Source organism: Canis lupus, chromosome 18 (assembly GCF_048164855.1).
Source record: "Canis lupus baileyi chromosome 18, mCanLup2.hap1, whole genome shotgun sequence".
In the NCBI taxonomy this organism is placed as follows: domain Eukaryota; kingdom Metazoa; phylum Chordata; class Mammalia; order Carnivora; family Canidae; genus Canis; species Canis lupus.
In genome coordinates, this window is record NC_132855.1 from 17,558,388 (window position 1) to 17,578,554 (window position 20,167).

Consider the following 20,167-nt stretch of genomic DNA (forward strand, 5'->3'; position numbering starts at 1 on the left):
AAGCAAGACACACTCCATAAATGCTTTGTTGAACTGAATAAAATTAAATAATATGTGTTTAGATTGAGATCAAAAACTGTTTACACTATTGGGAAAAGGTTCCACTTCTGAGGGGCCCATGGTTACAAAAGTGGCCTCAACAGGAAATGGAAGGAATCCCATGGCTTTAGTAACTTCTCATGGAATGAGCAGAGAAAACAAAGTAGAATTTTCTGGAATGAGGCACACACATGGAATCCAGCTATACAGGAAACTGCCCTGGCAGGTCATCTTTGTGATTTGAAGAACTCTGACCAAAATGCCCCTGACAGAACTCAGGATCAAAGACCATCTTTCTACGGTGGAGGCACCAGCCTGAGTGAGTCACAGCAGTACTCCTGCCCACAGCCGCTTGGGAAAAGCGGCTGGGGAGTCATGAGGGAAGGTCCACTCTGTCAGAACAGAAAGGGATTTGGCAGGGGAGAGGCATCAGCTCTCTCTGCCCCAGTCCCAACAGCAGTCAGCCTGTCATAGTTATACTTGGGGTGCTAACAAGGAGGCCCATCTCTTCTCTAAATCAAAGTGCCTTCCCATCCTGAAGGAAAGCTATGAGCTTAGGGTCTTTTCTCCATAAGCCCCCATACATGCATATCATCCAAAAATGTATGCGAATGCAACAGAACCCAATGCAGGCCCCAGAAAAGAAGGGCTGAGGAAAAATAAGAGAGCTACTTTCGCTTTTTAGGAATGAGACTCCCAGGGACAACAGCAAGCTGTTCCTCAAGAAATCTCAAGCTTGGAGAAAAGTGGAGAAGAGCAATGAGTATGTCCAGGCACAGCAGTGAGCCCCTTGGCTATTCTCCAGCTGGGCTATTCCAACTCTGCTCACCCTTTAAGCCCAGCCCAGGAGCACCCCCTCCTCTAAGATCCCGCAGCACCTGAATGGGCACCATCCATCTGGTCTGGGACAGACACTGCCTGCTACTTTTAGGTGACCTTTTCTGTCTGCAAGATCACTAATCCCACTCTCCCGCGTGTTCCTTGAGTGAAGGGAAGACCTCACACTTCACTTCCCCCTCCTCAAGGCAAAGCCAATAATTCAGGCCCATCCATTAATATGGAACAATTCTGAGCAAAGTTGGGGGATGAAGGGTCACAGACAACTAATCCCCATGCTCAGGCAGCTGACAGTCCAGCAGGAGAAACAAGGAAGCCTGTCAGCTCTTTTCAGTGTGCCATGTGCTATGAGAAGTATGAGAAGGGAGTAATGTCCAGGTGTTAGAACAGGGAAGAGATCTGGAAAAGCTTCCTAAAGAAGTCAACATGCGGGGATCCCTGGGTGGCTCAGTGGTTTAGCACCTGCCTTTGGCCCAGGACGTGATCCTGGGGACCCGGGATCGAGTCCCACATCAGGATCCCTGCATGGGGCCTGCTTCTCCCTGTGCCTGTGTCGCTGTCTCTGTCTGTCTGTCTCTCTCTCTCTGTGTGTCTTAAATAAATAAATAAATAAATAAATAAATAAATAAATAAATAAATAAATAAATAAATAAAATCTTTAAAAAAAAAGTCAACACGCAAAATAACCTAAATATAGGACATCATAGTTGTGGTGGCATGGGTTGGTGGGTTGGTGGGTTGGTGGGTGGGCTGGTTGGTTAAACGGATGGTCGGTTGGTTGGATGAATGGTTGGTTAAATGAATGTATGCATAAAAAAAATGAATACCCACAAGTGAACTTGAGGATAAAGTTTTAATTGTTCCAATTCTACTGAAAATTATCAGTTTAAGTTTTATGACACTTTCCCAAGCAGATCAGCATAATTTTCCCTTCCTTTCTCTTTGCTATATGCAGGCTTTCATTCGCTCAATATTCATTGCCAGGTCCAGGGATACAGCTGGAAAAAAAGAAAGGAATGAAGGAAAGAAGGAAAGAAGAGAGGGAGGAAGGAAGGGAAGAAGGAAGCCCACTCAAGTCCTCAAAGACTTCATGGAAGTAAAGGTGAGTTATCAAATCACTATGCTATATCGAGGGTTATCCGTGATACTGAGGAGCAGAAGAGAAGCATATAGACCCTGTGAACCAGGCAAGGGTTAGGGTGAGACATGTGAGGAACCTAGCATGCAAAATTTAAGGAAGCACTCAATTCCAGGTTCATGCAGGCATCTGCACTACAGATGAGCTACCCTGAGAATGCATGCTCCTTAAATTCGATACCCTAAATGCCTCGCTAGCTCACTCTCATCCTGGCCCCATTGCTGACTTCAAGATGGGCCACTCTTTGCAGTTCTGGTAGCCAGGGTCTAGTGAGCTAACTGGCAGACCAGCAAATAAGCACCGTGGAGTGAGGGGGGCGGGGGGGAGGCACTCAGGAAAGAAGTATCTCCATATACTTCCCCTGCTGATAATCATCTCCCCAAAGTTATCCCTGAGCCTTAACAGCCTCCTTCCACCCAGCAGCAGTGGCTTCCCCTGCATGGAACAGCTTTCCAGCCTGTGTGCTATGGATTCAGGCCTTGGGCAGAGCAGCAGCAAGGCCCAGATGTGGTCAGAGGAGGATCTCGGAGCTGCCACTCTGATGTCCAGAGATGGACAAAATGAGACCACTCACCCTTCCACGGAGAGGTGTGGATGCACTCTCACCTCTTTAGCCACGCTTTGAGGGTCTCAGAGGGAATCTGGGTCATGAGAAGTCTCTCTGCCCTGGGAGATGCACTGGACAGAAGAGCCCCAGGTGCTCCAGAGCTAAAGGTACCTAGCAGCTAGAATTACCACATAGGGTAGGGGCAGATACCCCCGTCTTACTCCAAGTAGCCTGTAACATGCAGTGAAGCAGTTTCTCATATTTATGCTCCACACACGCTAGGCAGAGGCCTGCATGCAGGAGACAGAACTGGTATTCCACCGTGGATGGGGGGCACACGTAGGGTAAACGTGGGTAAGAGGTAAGAGGGAGAACCAGCTGAGCACAGGGCAGCCATACCCACCACAGAGGAGAGGTCCCTGGAGGCAGTCATGAAGGTGAAGCTGGATGAGCCCAGAAGCTCCAGGCCGCCCACCTGTTCACCCGGGGCTGCTGGCACACAGGGAAGCAACTACCTGTTGTGCATGTTTCAAGAGTCAGCTAATTTCAAACCTTTAGAGTCTGACATAAATCCAAATAATGTGCAGAGGTAAATTAAAATGGAAATTCCACCCGTTACTCATCCCATGCGGTGCAGATGTTGTCAGACTCGGGATGCTCGAGTATGGGGAATAGTCAATAAACCACAAACACCACATCCTCAGAGGAGCCTCTGCCAAGCCCCAGATGGCATTATTCATTCCCTATCAGGACGCAGCCAGGCATCTGTGTGCCTGCTGGCCCACTCAGGACCAGGAGCCCAGGAGGGGCTGGGCAGCCAGGAGGGACCAGGATTCACTCATCTCTCCTCCCAGTGCACAGCCCTCGCAAGGGGTCTGGTGAGTGGCTGCTGAAGGAAATCACTAGCAAGGGTCTCTGGAGCCCTGAGGATTGATGAAGATCTGCCGCCACCTACTGTCCATTCTGCTAAACCCCAAAAAATCAGCCAGGGCAGCCCTAACGGTAGGCACTAAATCTCAGACAGGGACACTGATACTCCTGGAGCCATGGTGGTCACAGAACAAGGCAGTTATATCGCATTCCTCACCCAATGTTACCACGTCACCATGAAGTCCTTGCAGGGACACAAGGCCTCTCCAAGCCCAAGGGCCCCTTGCCCTGTCAACAGCACTCCCTAACCACTCAGGTCTTCCACTCCTCTGACAGCGCTGCAATCTAGCACCTGAGTATGGAGAGTTGGACCCGAGCATGGGCTTCTGAGGCAGGGAGCCATCTCCCCCTTCTGCATCCCTAGTGATGAGTTGGACCCCAAAGGGCACTCAAGAGGCACCTCCTGTCTGGCCGACACAGCAGGACATTACCAGCCCCAAAGCCCAGGATGGTGTGAATGGCACTCTTCCCTGGGTGGGGGGTGGGGGGGGGCTGTGACATCGGGATGGGAGGGGCTGCCTGCAGGCCTGAATCGGGCTTCGTGCCAGTCTCCCCTCTAGGGTCTGTCTGCCTGGCTTGCCTCACCAGGGCATCCCAGAGGTGATGGCCGTGAACAGGCTCTGCCACTAGTCTATCAAAACTCTGGGGTCTGGGCAAGTATACAAGGAGCCATAAGAATGACAGGGAAGACCCTGGTGCCCCACCCAGGTCCCCTGGCCTCAGCATGCCCATCTCAGCTGCTGTCCATGTTGGCTACTAACGGCTCACAGCTGTGTCCCTCTCCACGGAATCCCCTCTGTCAGATTCACCTAGGAGGTGGCACACTGCCCACCCCATCCCAGGATGGGCAACCCTGAGTCAATAACTGACAAGGGGTAAAAAACTCTCTACTAGCTTAATGGTGGGGACAGCTGTGGGTCAAGTCACACTCTCATCTCCCTGTGGGATCAGACTGAGGCCCCACATCCTGGCTGAGACCTTCCCCTGCCCTGTCCTGCTTCCCCCACTGCCTTTCTCCTAAAAGCACCCCCAGTAATTACATGCAACTGAGCCTCCATCCTAGGCTTGAATTCTAGGGCAACGTCAGCCTGGAGCACACCACCTCCCCCTGCCTCTGCCCCTGGCTGTGACTTCCAGGGCCACCTCTGAGCCCGATGTTGCAAGGCCCAGAGAAGGCTCCAAGTAGCCACCTTCCCTCACCCCTGTTAGGTTTGAGTGCTGGGACAGTTCTACACATACAAGCCAGCTCTGCTATTGCCTCACTGTCCTTTGTCACGCTTTAAAATGATTGCACATGCACACGTCTCTCCACCTTGAAGAGCTCACAGGATCTGATACATACTAGGACTCACATCCACCTTTACAGAATTGAATGACATAAATGGGGAGGGGGATGCGGGTGGGCAGGACTGATGGTGGGGAGGTTGGGAAGGGCAGGGAGATTACTCTGGCCCTGGTTTTAAATCAAAGGTGCTGCATACAGTTATGTGCACTGCACAAAGATGCCTAGCTGAGGGGACAAGAGACAGCTGAAAGCCAACCCATATTCCATCCACCAAACTATGAGCCCTGGGATCTACTTCCACCCAGAACCTTGACAGGTTCCTTAAATTCTCTGGCCTTAGTTTTCTCATCTGTAACATAGGGATAATAAGTGCTAGCAAGATCCTCATTCTCAGCTCCCAGCATCTTCTGGGAGTTTGGAGGGAGCTCTACTAGTCTACCCGCCTGTAGACCTTTACTCTCCTCTCCTCTATGCACTGCATCCTGAGGGAGGAAGCGTGACTTATCTGACTGAAAGAAAGAGAGGGCATGAAGCTCAGTTGTACCCTTTCACTCCTAAGAGGGAGCTGCTTTCCTGGGGTGGCCCTTCCCACCATATGGCCGTGTGAGCTGACCTGCTCTGGGCCTGACACGAGGTGAGGAAGTCGGTCTAGTGCCGGGCCCATCAGACCTCATGATTATGATTTGCTGTGTCTTCTATCTTCCCCTTGTCAATCACAGAAACATATGAGGTCTATCTACAATATCCAGGTCTACCTGGATACCCTTTGTTTGATTTGTCAATTTGTTCAGAACTCAGGAGAAGAATACTTTTTAACAAGAACACAAAAGGAAAAAAAAATAATAATATTCATCTCAGTGGATTATTAGAAAGAGCAAACTGACCAATATATACAAGTACCTAGCAGAGTGACCAGCAAATGGACGGTAAGTGGTAGGCAAACAACAAAGCCCCCAAAATGTTTTCTGACAGATCAGTGTAAGGGTCAACACTACTAAACATGGGTTAAATACCCCTAATTATATACTTCGCTTAGTATTGGGGGGAGGGGCTGTGAATACACTTTTACCTGCTTCCTGTAAGACAAAATTCATACCATCTTTCAAGAGTTTGATAACCACTCCAAGGCCCCAGGGGTTCTCAGGGGCAGAACTGGTTTGCCAGTCCAGCCTGGAATCCAGCCTGGAATCCATGCAATTCCAGAGCCCATGCGCCATACCTCCTAAGTGCGCTGTAACCAGTAGGTCCTCAATAAATATCTGACAATTGAAGCAGAAGGCCCAGAATAACTCCGGAAGAATCATAGGCCAGCAAAATGCACAAGCCAGCGGAAAACCCGGAAACCATTTACCCAGGGGCCACATTTTACAGTCAGAGACAATGAAGTCAGAAACAAATGACTGGCCAGGTCAGCCAGGCCAAGGGAGGGCTAGAACCCAGGGCTCCTGATACACCAGCCACTCCTATTTCTCCCCCTGAGAATGCTTCCACTCCGTTAGGTTTGAGGCACGGTTCTCAGCGCACACAGGCATGGCACTGGAGGGCAAAACAAGGTCTGCTGAGTCAAACGACAGCAGGCAGATTTTAACTCCATGTGAGGAAGACTTTTCTAGCAGTCAGAATCATGCAGAAGCGCTGCAGGGAGTTCCCCATCACTGGGGGTGTGCAAACGGACACCAGTCACCACCTAAAGGCCATGGAAAGGACTTCTATTCAGGAAGAGAGGTGAAACCATTCATTCTTGTATTCACCAGACTCTGGAGCTCGCTGCCTGGGTTCATATCCCTGTTCTGCCTCTTACTAGGTATATAAACGTGGACAAGTAAAAGACCTTCTCTGAGTGAGTTTCCTCATCTGTAAAATGGGAAGTGTAATAGTATATCCCTCATAGAATTTTATGAGAAGTAAAAGAGTGAATTAACCTAAAACACTTAGAACAGTGTCTTTCACAAAGTAGGTCAATATCAGAAGTTTATTGATCTTGTTATTGCTGTGGGTGGTAGTAGTAATAGTATTAAATATTCATTGAGTGCCTTCTGTGTACCAAATACTAGTATAGGGGCAGGGAATATAAAGGTCCCTGTTCTCTCTCTCTTTTCTTTTTTAAGATTTTATTTATTTTTTCATGAGAGACACAGAGAGAGGGGGAGAAGCAGAGACACAGGCAGAAGGAGAGGCAGGCTCCATGCAGGGAGCCTGATGTGGGACTTGATCCCGGGACCCCAGGATCACGCCCTGAGCTAAAGGCGGCGCTAAACCACTGAGCCACCCAGACGTCCCTAAAGTCCCTGTTCTCATGAAATTTATTTTCTATTGTGAGGGAGACAAACAATGGATATGTAAAATGATTTCAGGTAATGATAGGTCCTGTGAGGACAACAAAACAGGCTGGAGATGTGGGGGCGGAGGTGAAGTTGGTCAGAGAAAATCACTCTGAGTCCAGAACATCTGAGAGACAAGAAAGAGACAGTCACAAGATGATTTGGAAGCCGGGCCTTTACATCAGGGGAACAAGCCAGTTCTCCCTCTTGTGGGAATAAGCTACAAATGTTGGGTAATAGGAAAAAGGGCCTGTAGAAAGAGTGAAGATCCATAAGTAACTACATCAATGCTAACACAAAGGAAAAGAAGGGGGACTGGCCCTACCAAGATACTAAGCTATAACTACAAAACCATAGTAACAAAAGCTGTGATTACGTGGTTTCAGTTTTTTAAAAAGACAAAAGACAACACAATAGAGAGCTCAAAGACAGACCCATGTCGAAATGGGAACCTAGGAAAGAATAAAGGTGGCTTCAAAAAACCACTGGGTTGAAGAACAGATTGTGGATGGTGCTGGGAAAACTGTCTCACTCTATGGAGAAAAACAGAGGTGGATCTTTTCATCCTGACAAACACAAAAAGAAAATGTAAATGCAATAATTATTCCAACTAAAATAAAAATTATCTGATAGGAAATATATAGCGGACTGTAAAGAAATATCAACAAATATCAAAAGATTGAAATCATACAGAATGTTTATGGATGAAGGGAAAATAAGCCAGGAATCAAAAGCAAAAGCCAGAAAAGCACCCCAGATGTTTGCTCTGGTCAATAACATGTCTAAATAACCCATGGGGCAAAAGAAGACATCACAATGAGAATTAGAAAATATTTAAACTAAATCATATGAATACATAACATACGATTCACAGGATACAAAGCATTGCTCAGAGGGAAATCTGTAGCTAGCTGTAAAAGGTATTATACAAGACGACTGAGGGAGAAATGGATGAGATGGGATTTTGTGTACATGTATATATGGATTTTTTTCAGCTTAAATAAATTATAAATTTTTAAAAAGAAAGAAGGATCCTGGCAAACCCCACAGGCTTTTGGCTGCAACCCCTAAGTAGAAGGCTATGGAATGGATGAGAGTAAAAAGATGAAAACAGATAACCCCCAGATACACTAGAATCAAAGGAAGGCTGAGGTCACTCTACCTAAACAGACATGAAGTCAGTAAGCATTACTAGAGATGAAGACAGATTTCACAACGATAGAAAAAAATCTATCCATCCCGAGGACAGAAAAATTCTATGTGTATATGCATCAGATACCCTAGCCACAAAATGTGCTGAGCAGAGTAGGCCCAGCTTCCCTAGGGTCACGAATGGAGTTCACAGACTGTATCTACTTAGCTTGCCATGTACCACCCGCACCTAAGTACCTCACTAGTCAAGAGAAGAGAAAGAAGGACTACCCCTGCTAGCATACCCTAGATACCAGAATCTCATGAGGCTCTTGCAAGAAATTTGCCAGCCGATCACCTTCACGAATTTAGAGACAATTCCAAATTGTATTTACGTACAAACCCTTACGTAAAAATATTAATTGAATCAAACAATATGTAAAAAGATAATATATCATACCCAAGTAAGATTGATTCCAGGAATGTAAGGTTGGTTTAACATTTAAAAATCAGTCAATGTAAGACTGATCAAGGTCAACTGTAAAGGAATAAAAGGAATAAAGAGGGATGCAGGGATCCCTGGGTGGCGCAGCGGTTTGGCGCCTGCCTTTGGCCCAGGGCGCGATCCTGGAGACCCAGGATCGAATCCCACGTCAGGCTCCCGGTGCATGGAGCCTGCTTCTCCCTCTGCCTGTGTCTCTGCCTCTCTCTCTCTCTCTGTGACTATCATAAATAAATAAAAATTAAAAAAAAAAAAAAAAAAAAAAGAGGGATGCAGTAAAAAAAAAAAGAGATGCCCCAGAAGGGGCCTGTGGGCGCTGCTCCATTGCCAAATCTGGGGCCTCCCCAAGAAACACTTCTTGCATGCCATGGCCTGGCCACGTTGCTATGGGTCAGCCTGGAAACCATGGGAACCATCTGCTAAAGCTTTCTTGACTTTGAGGAGAAAAAAGGACCAAGGAAACCTACCCCGAAGCTTCCCGCATGGGTGTACTCTGGGCTGCTTGCTCCCTGGTGGAGAGGCCATACCCACCTTGTCCACTTCAGAGGCTGACTCTGAGAGCCCAAGGAGCCACGGAGGACTGGGCGGATCTTTAAGAAAGCCATGGCCTCAGCACAGCATGCTCACCTGAGGGGCAGGGGCTGGCTCTCCTGCCTTGTGAATGTTCTTTCCAGCCTCTCCTGGGTCATCCTGGCACTCCCACCTGGCAAGGAGAATTTCAACGGCGTCCTGTTGGCCTCTGGGCCGCTGTCCACAGCTGGGCCATCTTCCTCGAGCTCTTGCCATCTGCCGCTTCCCCTCCGCAGCAGCCCTTTGCAGGACAAGTGGCGGGGGCTGCCGGGTGTGGTTCTCTGCTTTTCTGCAGTCAGCTCACCGAGAGGGCTCCTGGAAGGGGAGCCAGGGCTGGAAGCCAGGCCGTCCTGGGTGGTGGGACAGGCTGGGGCATGGGCAGAGAGCTCGAGCACTTTCCGGCTCTCGGAGTCGGGTGCCTGGGTCCTGCTGCTCACGGCCGGGGACCGCTTCAGGGAGCGTCTGCGGACGGAATCCTGAAAGGGCCAAGCAAAAGCCCAGTAAGGATCCCCTTCAAGGGAGGTGGGAAAAAACTCTATCCCCCCACAGGCATGTGCCCATGATGTCCACTCCCCCAGGAACGTCTTCCCCCATCCATCCCCCAGCTCTTCTGAACATCCTACCTATTGTCTGAGAAGGTCCTCCTGGGCCACCAGATCTGAGCTGCTTTCACTGTGCTCCACCTGCATAAGCCCCAGGCGCCGGCCTCAGCCCTTCTCCCGCAGCCCTTGCAGACAGCGTGCTCTGCTCCAGGAGCAGTGGACCTGTAGCTCCAGGGCCAGGCCTCCATCCAAATTCCTACATCACCACCTACCAGCCATATCCCCTGGGCCAAGTTATTAGTTTCTCTGCTTCAATTGCCCTCCTCTGTAATATAAGCAGCCCACAATCTACTATCTGCCATTTCTAAAACCTCTTAAAACAAGTTCCTTTTTTTTCATATATATATATTTTTTATTGGAGTTCAATTTTCCAACATATAGTATAACACCCAGTGCTCATCCCGCCAAGTGCCCCGCTCAGTGCCCGTCACCCAGTCACCCCAACCCCCCACCCACCTACCTTTCCACTACCCCTTGTTCGTTTCCCAGAGTTAGGTGTCTCTCATGTTAAAACAAGTTTCTTTTGGAGTTCTGTGGCAAATTCTTTTTAACTGCTATGAGGTTGCTTATACTCTTTTTATAAGTGTGAATATTCCTATCTTTAGCTGTAGAAATGTTAACGTTTTTGCTTATGGGATGCTACCCCAAACCCTACTGCAGGTGGTAGGTGGTATATGGCTTGTGCATGGTGTTTCTTTTCTGAAAATAAAATTCTGAATTCCAAAACACATTTGGCCCAAAGGTCAGGTGAAGGGTTGGGGACCTATAGCACCTATCTTGTACAGGATCGAGGTATTAAAGGGGATCCCCATGGAAGACATTGGCACAGAGCCAGACCAATCAGGGCAGTCAACAAATATCAGCCACTGCTCTACAGCTTCTCTCCAGTCCCCACTCACACAGGGCCTCAATCCTCCTGTGAAACAGACCAAGAATGGCAGAAGCCATTCTTCATTCATCTCTGGTGTCCACCGAGCTCCCAGCTCAGTAACTTCTTCCTAGTAAGCACTCAAGGCTTGCTTAATGTTTGAAATGAAGGAATTCCAAAAAAAGTCAATTGAAATGTCCTCTCTTGCTATCAATGATTAACTGATAAAATGGGAAGTCAAACTGTTTACCAACCTAGCGTCAGGGAGTGGAGGTAAAGAAGACAAGAATAGACCTGCTAGGCTTTTCCAGGGTTTAAAATTTGGGATCTCTTAGCATTTCCAGAAATATTCCAGAACCAAATGGGAAAGCCTGAACTGGAATAGAAACAGCTAATTCTGTAGTATTCTTGCCTAGTGGAAATTACGAGGCACTACAAACCTCCAAAAGCCACCAGGGCCTCCCTTGCCACACAGTGAAGAAAATATTAGTCACCATTCCCAAGTAGACCCAAACAAGGCCCAAGGCAGGGAACCCAGCCTCTTATTCATCCTTTGTAAGGACAGAGCTGATCTAGTAGGGGGGAAAAAAAAAACTAGCAAAGCTTGCTTTTATTCTCTTGAGCAACCAAGTATGGCCAAGGTACTCAAAAGCCCACAAAACACTTTCCAGAAAACCTGGGGAAATTCTACAACAACCTATCCTATCTTTCAATGCCCTTCACAGGATTCGGATATCCTCAAGGGAAAAACACACCTCCCAAAGCAATTATTCCTCCTTTTAGAAGTTTGGGACAATCTCCTAGATAATATTGCTCCAAATCTTCACACCTTAATTGTGAAGAGGGTCTCAACTACACGGATTGGATGTCACTGTAGGACAGGACCTTAGCATTCATCTGATCCACCAGTTCTCAAAGTGTGATCCCCCGGCCTTAGAGGTCCCCAAATCCTTTTAGGGAGCTCAAATCTATTTTCATAATAATAATATGACACAATTTGCCTTTTTCATCGTGTTGACGTTTGCAGTAATGATGCACATGAACTGGTGGGAAAAACTGCTGGCCCATAGCACAAATCAAGTGCTGGAGGTATCTGCCACCACTTGCAACAAAAATAAATAAGTAAAATGCTAATTTCATCTAAGAATGTCCATGCTGGGGCAGCCTGGGTGGCTCAGTCGGCTAAGCGCCCGACTCTTGATTTCAGCCCAGGTCATAATCTCTGGGTTGTGAGGTCAGCTCCACACAGGTTGGAGATTCTCTCCTTCTCTCTGCTCTTCCCCCTGCTAAGGCTCTCCCTCTCTCTCAAATAAATAAATAAGTAAAATCTTTTTTAAAAATGTCCATGCTGAAGCATATAAAGTATTAATTATATTCAGTCTCAACCCTATGGTACCCATCTCTTTAATATTCCATATGACAAAATAGGAGGTATATATAAACACTGCCAGATGCAGAGGATGACAGTTGTCTCAAGGAAAAGCACTTGCACAACCATCTGATTTGTGAATTGAACTTGCTACTTTCTTCCGTGGAACAACTGACAGATTAATTGTGGTTATTCAGACTTGGGTATTCAGCAGGCATTTCCTTGATAATAAGAGGAGCCTGTCACTTCAAGGGAAATGACTGATGTGTTCTGTCCATGATAAAATACAAGTTGTCAGGTAAAAATTAATATCTGGGGAAACTTGTATCAGCCGCTGTGATTGGATGGCTTCTCAGCACTTAAAATCTTTTCTGATTAGTTGGGTGGTGACATCAAAACATGGGATTTTTTTTTTTTTGATGTGGGTTAATTTTTCATAATGAAATGTCAACATTCAGAAGATCTCAGTAATTCAGATAACTTAACCAGTATTTTCCAAACTACCAAAACCCCCACGATATACAGGCAGAGGCAGGGAGATAGTCAGCTTCTTTCTGTCCTGATTCCAGGTGAATTGGGAGAAGAACACCAGCCTCTCGAGCCACAGCCCACATCTAGCCATACAGGGTGGGAGAGGAGGTGACCAGCCGTAGTAGACACACGAGATCTGTGCAGGTTTGCTCAGGCTCCCTCGTGGGACTAATACTGCCCTATGAGTTTGGTGTTTGATTTTCCTTTGTTTTCCTATTTCTTTGTTGTTTTACAAACTCCTATTACATTCATTCTCTCATTTGGTTGAGTCTCCCCACCTAATGGGACACTCCCACCAGAGTCCCTCCTTAAGGAAAGATATAAAACAATGATATGAAAGTATCAGAATTTCTTTTTAAAGCAAAGCAAATGAAACCATAAGGATTGGGATTTCCTCTTCCCTTTTAATATTATGTTCTAAAAAATTAAAAAAAATATTTAAAAAAATAATAAAAAAGATGTTCTCTAGACTTGGATGGCTTGCCCCTGACTTCTGAATGGCAGAGGTAAAACTGGTAGATGTGTTCTCACTCAGCAGAGGAAGATAAAGCCATGACATCCATCTTGTTGACTTGAGGGGTAAACTGAGGTCAGGGAAGGTGATAAGGCCTGCCCATGATCCCACAAGGAGTTAACAGTACCACAGGAGGAAAAACAGGCAGGTGTCCCTCCCATCCCAACACACAGATCTATCTTGTGGGGTGCCCTCAAATAAACCCAGGCAACCCCTTAAGCCCTGCCTGGTTCTCACTTTCCACTCTCATCATAGCATTGAGAGCAGCAACTCTACCTGCGGGGAACTGGCAATAGGACCGGCCATCATGCCTCGGACAATCAGGCCAGACTTTGACCTGATCTTCTCGCCCACCCTCTTGGTGTCCAAGGAAGACTCTGACGACGGAAGCTTGTCCATCTTCTCCCACGCAGGGGCCACAGCAGGGCTTTCACCTGGGATAACTTGCATAGGCTTACTTTTGTGTGGGGGCCTTTTCGAGGATACAAAATTACCAAGCAAATCCCCATCAAGATTGTCGTGCCTGCAAAAAAGGGATTTCTCCATTAAACAGATTCCCCAATAGCTAACAACAATAATAAGTCCCACATTCAACTCAGAGCAAGCCCCTTCATACATCTGTGATGATTCTAACCCGCTAGTACTTTATCATTAAAGGTAAAGAATAGAAAATACTTTCACACCAGGGCAAGTCTGACCTACAAAATGAGACCAGGAAACAAACAAAATCAGAATTGATGACGTATGATAGGATTCCTCAAATATCCTTGAACGTTTTGTGTCCTCAAATATAAAGGGCATCCTTGTTCCAGACCTGAGTGATTACAGAAAATCACAGCCCTCCAAGAGAGTCATGAGCTACATGAAGCCCAGCCTTACTGCACATCAGTGAGATCAACAGATGGAGACATGTGGCAAACTTTGTGTTCTCCAACTATTCAGTTCAGGTTCAGTTGGGCATGCCAATGGCTTCTCTTATTGGGCTGCTTGGCACTGAAACAGAGTGAGAGAGAGACTGTGTGTGTGTGTGTGTGTGTGTGTGTGTGTGTATACAGGGGAAAGAGAGAGATAGAACAAAAGAAGATGAGATGCTGAGGCAAACAAGGAGGAATGATAAGAAAGAGAAAAAGACAGTGCAAGAGGCCCAGCTCAAGAGTACTCTTACCTATGATCTGTGATGGATCAGCCACAGCTCAGCACTCCTGTGACACAGGCTGGCATGTTTTCTACCATTGGACTCTGGCCTAAAGGGGCATTGACTGCTGCTCTATCCCAAGCTGCTGACTACCAAGCATTGGGTCACGTGTGAGAGAAGCAGTCATGTGTGTGCTATGACAGGGGCATATCCAGCAAAGGAAGGTTCCAGAACCAGCTTGGGTAAACCGAAGACTCACAGAGAAGCCAGCCCTGAGTGTGAAGGAATGAGCATGCAGGAGATAACCAGAATGCCCCAGGCATTAGCACAAAGGCCTGTAAGAGCAGGCCAGGCCAAGGTGAGCCATGCAGGCTGATCACGGAAAGAGTTTTTGCAAGTTACCCTTAGGAGTTTGGATTTCATCTTGGAAGCCATGGGAAGCATCTGAAGGCCGTTCCACAGGGGAGCAGCATGGCCAGGCTTGTTCGTGGGAAGCTCACACTATCTTAGGTGGAAGGGGGATTTGAGCAGATTACCAGAGGCCTGGAAACCAAGGAAGTCTATAGGAGTTAGCCCAGGCAAGAGGGGAGGTGTGAACTGAGGCACTGCTGCCAGGGCAGAGAAAGCAGGCAAGAGTCTAATATCATTAAGGGCTCACAGAGACAAAAATGATAGAGTAGAATAATACCCAAGTTTGTAGCTTGGATAAGTGGGTGGAACTCGGAAGCCCCCACTTCTGCTAGTTCTTTATCACCTCAGAAATATTTATTTTCCCAGCCAGGCAGTAAGCACCTCTGAAGGAAGAACCATCTTCTTCCAAACTACTATGACTCACTTTCACGTCTTAAGCCTTGAGTTAATATTTCCAGTGGTCCTCGTCCTTTGGCCAGACCCTACCCCTCAGCTACCCTTGGGAAAGAAAATGCTTCTCAGCAGAGCCAGAAGGAAGCATGCAGCCCCAGGGAGTTAGACTCGCTAGTGACTACAGACAGCATATTAAGGTTGTAATTTAATATCAGTGCTTTCCAATACTGGAGGTTCAATCAAGAATGGCAATTAATTTCCTTCCTAAGAGTTCTAAAAGGCCTTATTTTTATAGATGTTTTCATCTCTACAGCATTAAGTTGCTTTTAGAAGTCTATACCCCTATTTCTTTAAGAAAACGCAAACCCAGCAAGCCCCTGAAGCTGACAAACATTAAACATTTGAATCATAAGCATCCTCCTCAGCATCCCCCTCCATCCTCAAGGCCTCCAAGGAAAGTAACAGTGCTCCACAACAGGGAATCTGAAGGCACACAATGCGGAGGCTGAATAATGGCCCCTGCAGATGGCCTGATCCCAGAACCTGTGAATGCTACCTTCTGTGGAAAAAGGACTTTGCACATGTGTTAAGGTTTTGAGATGGGAAGATTATCCTCAATTGTCTGGGAGGGCCCATTAGAGTCACAAGGTTGCTTGTTTAGCGAGAGGCAGGAGGTCAGAGCCAGGCGTAGGAGATGCCATGGCAGAAACAGAGGCTGGAGTGATGTGCTCTGAAGACAGAGGAAAACAGCCACAAGCCAAGGAATGTAGGTGGCCACTAGAAGCCAAAAAAGGAAAGGAAACCAATTCTCCCCGCAAAAGTCTCTAGAAAGAACAAGCCCTACTGACACTTTGCCATTAACCTGGTGAGACCAATTTTGAACCTCTGACCTCAGAACTGGAAGATAATAAATTTGTGTTGCTTTAAGACACGGTGATGGTGACATTTTACATGTCAACTTTGCTAGGCTATTTGTCTTGTTGTTTGGTCAAACACTAGCCTAGATGCTTCCCTGAGGGTATTTTTTTTATGACTAACATTTACAGTCAGTTGACTTTAAGCAAAGAGGATCACCCTAGATAACACGGGTGGCCCTCATCCAATCAGTTAAAGGTCTTAAGAGCAAACTGAGGTTTCCCAGAGAACTCTGCTTCAAGGCTGTAACACAGAATACTTCCTGAGCTTCCGGCATGCCAGTCTGCCCTACAGATTTCAGACTTTCCAGCTCCCACAATCATGTGAGCCAATTCCTTAAAATAAATTTCTTTATAATTGGGGCCCCTGGGTGGCTCAGTTGGTTAAGCATCGACTCTTGATTTTAGCTCAGGTCCTGATCTCAGGGTTGTGAGTTCAAGTCCCACACTGGAGTCCATACTGGGCATAGAGCCTTCTTAGGAAAAAAGAAAAAAGGGTAAAAAAAAAATTTTAAGAAGTGAAAAAAAAAAAAAAGTAAAATTATAAAACAAATCTCCTTATATGGGATATATAAAACCAATATAATATGTGTGTGTGTATATATACACTATTTGTATATATATTTACATGTATTCACATACCCATACACACACATATCCTATTGGTTCTGCTTTTCTGGAAAACCCTGTTATAGCCACTGAGTTCATAGTCATGTGTCACAGCAGCGATAAGAGACTAATCCATGGTGTAAATAAGAGATACCTGGCTTTGCTTGTTTCTGACAATGATGTTCTCCTTCCTGAATCTTCATCTGCAAGGTCATATATATTTACCAGCATGTTCTCTGAGCACCTTGATGTTAATTTGTTATTTTTCTTTGGAATTGAGAGTGCAGGGATTGGTGTTTCTTGAGTGAAATTGTTGGGAGGATTTCCAAAGTGATCCAGAAAGTATCTGGTGATGAGTTCAAGGTTTGTTTTTAGAGGATTTTCCTTTGCCTATCATTGGAAGAAAACAAAAATCATTAGTCATATGTACAGCTTCAGGGGAAGGGCAGAAACGATGCTCTTCCAATTCCTTGACAGTTTATCAGCTTCTCCTACATTCATACCCTCTCAGCAAATGTCCACTGACTGCCTATCAGACGTGAGGCACTGTATTACAACACAGAGATGAAGACAAAAATCTCTACCCTAAAAGAATGGACATCCAATGCATGAGTCAGGCGATTCAACCAACAGCTGTAATAAAATACAAGATAAACAGAAAAAACACCCAAGCAAATTTCCTCTTGGTTTTCCTCATAGGAATAACTTTAGAAAATAGCCTTTCATTTAAAAAAAAAAAAAAAAAAACTTAAATCTTTAGGGATCATTAACTCTACAAGCTTATAAACATTTGGGACCTGAGTATTCTCATAGGTTGTATACTCTGCATTTAACACTGGGTGCTGGGGCTTGCAGGGATGGTACCACAGCAGGTTATTGCAAAGAACACAGAGAGGCCATCAGGACTGTCTCAATCTATACCTGAATCTTAAAAACATTAAAATTCTTCAGTAATTGGTTTTAGAAATAAATGACATCAGGGGCACCGGAGTGGCTCAGTCAGTTAAGCATCCACCTCTTGATTTCAGCTCAGGTCATGATCTCAGGGTCGTGAAGTCAAGCTCCAAGTCAGGCTCCGTGCTGAGTGCAAAGCCTGCTTAGGATTCTCTCTCCCTCTCCCTCTGCCCCTCCCCACCTCCACTTGCACTTACTCTCTCTCTCTTTCTCTCTCTCTCTGGAAGGAAGGAAAGAAAAGAGAGAAAGAAAAAAAGAGAGAGAAAAAGAAAAGGAGAGAAAAAAGAGAAATGAAATGACATCAGTATTTCCCGACCCTAATCATGCCAAATGTCATCTCTGGAGGTTTTTAGAGATATATATTCCCAGGCCCTATTGTGTCTTAAATTGCAAAGATTAGAGTCCTGATTTCTCTTAAAATTCCTAAGTCATTTGGACAAACACAGTCATCCAAGCAGCAATCCACAGTCTGACCTCAGGCCACATAACTGTGTCAGTCCCCACCCCATTTGTCCAGGAACCCCAAGCTGTTGGCAAGTGTGGCCAGACATGGGGCATTTGGAGGGCTGGCATTTGATGAGACTGCAGTGAGAGCAGTAAAGCGCCTGACAAAGCACCTGGCACAGAGAGCCCCTCAGGCACATGCAGCCCTCCCTCCTTCCTAGTGCCTGGGTCTATGCAGCAGGACTCTGGGACCAGCACCCACAGCCAGATGGGTTATGACCAATAACAACAGATTTATCAGGCAGTTAGAATCAGGGGACAGCTTTATTTTCTTAGGGTGGAACCCAAAAAAAACAATTTTGTCTAAGTCTAAATGAAACTCATGAGGAAGAGAGTCAGGGGAAAGATGTTGTATGATTTATTTTGACCTCCTAGCTTTTTCTTTCAATATAAGAGATTTATAGCCCTAGATAACCTGAATTACACTTTATGGCTTTTCATAACACTCTGCTCAGAACAGACACAGCCTTTATGTGAATCTGGACACCATTTTTCAAAACCTCAATTTTGCATAGGCATTTTTGTATATCGTACTATGAGTAGGGAAAAACAAGTTACTGGAATTAACATTAAATTGCGGGGCTTTCCTAGAATCAGGCTAGCTGCGTGCAAATGTCAAAATTACTATGCAACAGATAGATTAAGAAATATGTTGTTCTGTAAAATATAAGCTCAATTCACTATATAATAAATAACTATTATATAAATCAAATAATCAGGGCACTTATCAAAACCTAATGGAAATATCTTAAGTATCTTCAGATAATTATTACCCTAGGGAAACTATTACAGTGGAGAAGTAAAAGTAACTTGAATGGCAAAGATGATTCCAGGAAATTAGGTAAAGTTGCATTTACATAAAATTCCCACTGCACCAGCATGGTTAATTGATTTTCCTATTACCTGTCTCACTTTCTGTGGAAAAAAAAAAATCTTTCTAACATGTACAGTCCACACTCTTGCCTTACAAACGTAGCAAAAGGAGGTGGGCTAGATATCTGCTGCCTGGGTCTACGGGCTTCCAGCTGAACACAGGGAGGAGGTGGTGGGGCCCTGCTGTCACCCCCAAGACCAAAGATAAGAAGGGCATCGAGCTAATGTCTTCCCTGAGCCGACAACAGGACTGCACCTGGCTGCCACTGCCCTTTTCTCATCAAAGTGGGGCACAGAAACTTCTGGCAACCCGAATGTTCCCGTAGGTTGATGCCATCCTTCACTTTACTCAGGGAAACTTAGCCTGAGCTTCCCAATGGGTGATAATGGGCAGGAAGGTAGTTTACAAGCTCTTCTGAGGTTCCTCTGGGCATCTCAGAAACAGCCTTGGAGGGCTGGCATTTCAGCCCCATCTGCTAAGGTTTCGTTTGAGTAGAGGGTTACAATCACAGGAGGCCTGATGACCATTATTACTACGGCAGGACTGAGAATCAGAAGATCCGGTTCTAGCCTCACTTCTGCCCCATAACTCACTGTGACACCTGGACAGGCCACTTTTCTGTGGCTTGCAGCTCCCCTAAGTGAGGCCCCCAGTCTCCCAGCAGTTGAAAAGCTGCTTAGCCCAGTCCTGAGGGGCTGCCCAAGAAGGCCAAGAAGGCAAGTCCTCTTCATCCCCAATTCAACCATGGGGCTTGCTTCCTTTCTTCCTTCCTTCCTTCCTTCCTTCCTTCCTTCTTCCTTCTTCCTTCTTCCTTCCTTCTTCCTTCTTTCATACGTGTGGACATCCACAGGATATGTCATTGTATTGCCTTTTTAAAAAATGACGATAAATGCTAAACTACCTGACCATTAGGTTCTTTCCCACTCTACCACAATGCCTTACCACAAGGCCACATCTGCTGGAGAGCCCATTCCTCGGTCAGATTAGAAGATTCTGTCTTTGTGGCAGAAAAAAACAATTAAGCCAGAACGGTAGCTTCATTCAGTCAGTCGGCCAATGATATAATCCACAAACACATATAGAGACTATTCGCTATGTCCTTGGGCAACAGGCTAAGTACACGGACACAACAGTGAACAAAAGGGACGCCAGTCTCGGGTCTCCTGCTGCATCCAAAGTGGTGGGGAGG

General features: G+C 46.1%; 1 protein-coding gene across 7 annotated transcripts in view; it reads right to left on the reverse strand.

Moving 5' to 3' along the window:
- Positions 1-20,167, reverse strand: part of MINDY4 (MINDY lysine 48 deubiquitinase 4) — a 104,265-nt gene that overhangs the window by 76,508 nt on the left and 7,590 nt on the right. For all 7 annotated transcript variants that reach the window (XR_012010712.1, XR_012010713.1, XM_072783595.1 and 4 more), the window contains exons 3-5: positions 16,801-17,036; positions 13,461-13,707; positions 9,358-9,776 (exon numbers count right to left, since the gene is read on the reverse strand). Coding sequence is in view for 5 of the 7 variants with exons in the window: in XM_072783595.1 (XP_072639696.1) it covers positions 9,358-9,776; positions 13,461-13,707; positions 16,801-17,036 (902 nt within the window). In the remaining 2 variants the exon portion in view is untranslated. The remainder of the gene's footprint in view (positions 1-9,357; positions 9,777-13,460; positions 13,708-16,800; positions 17,037-20,167) is intronic.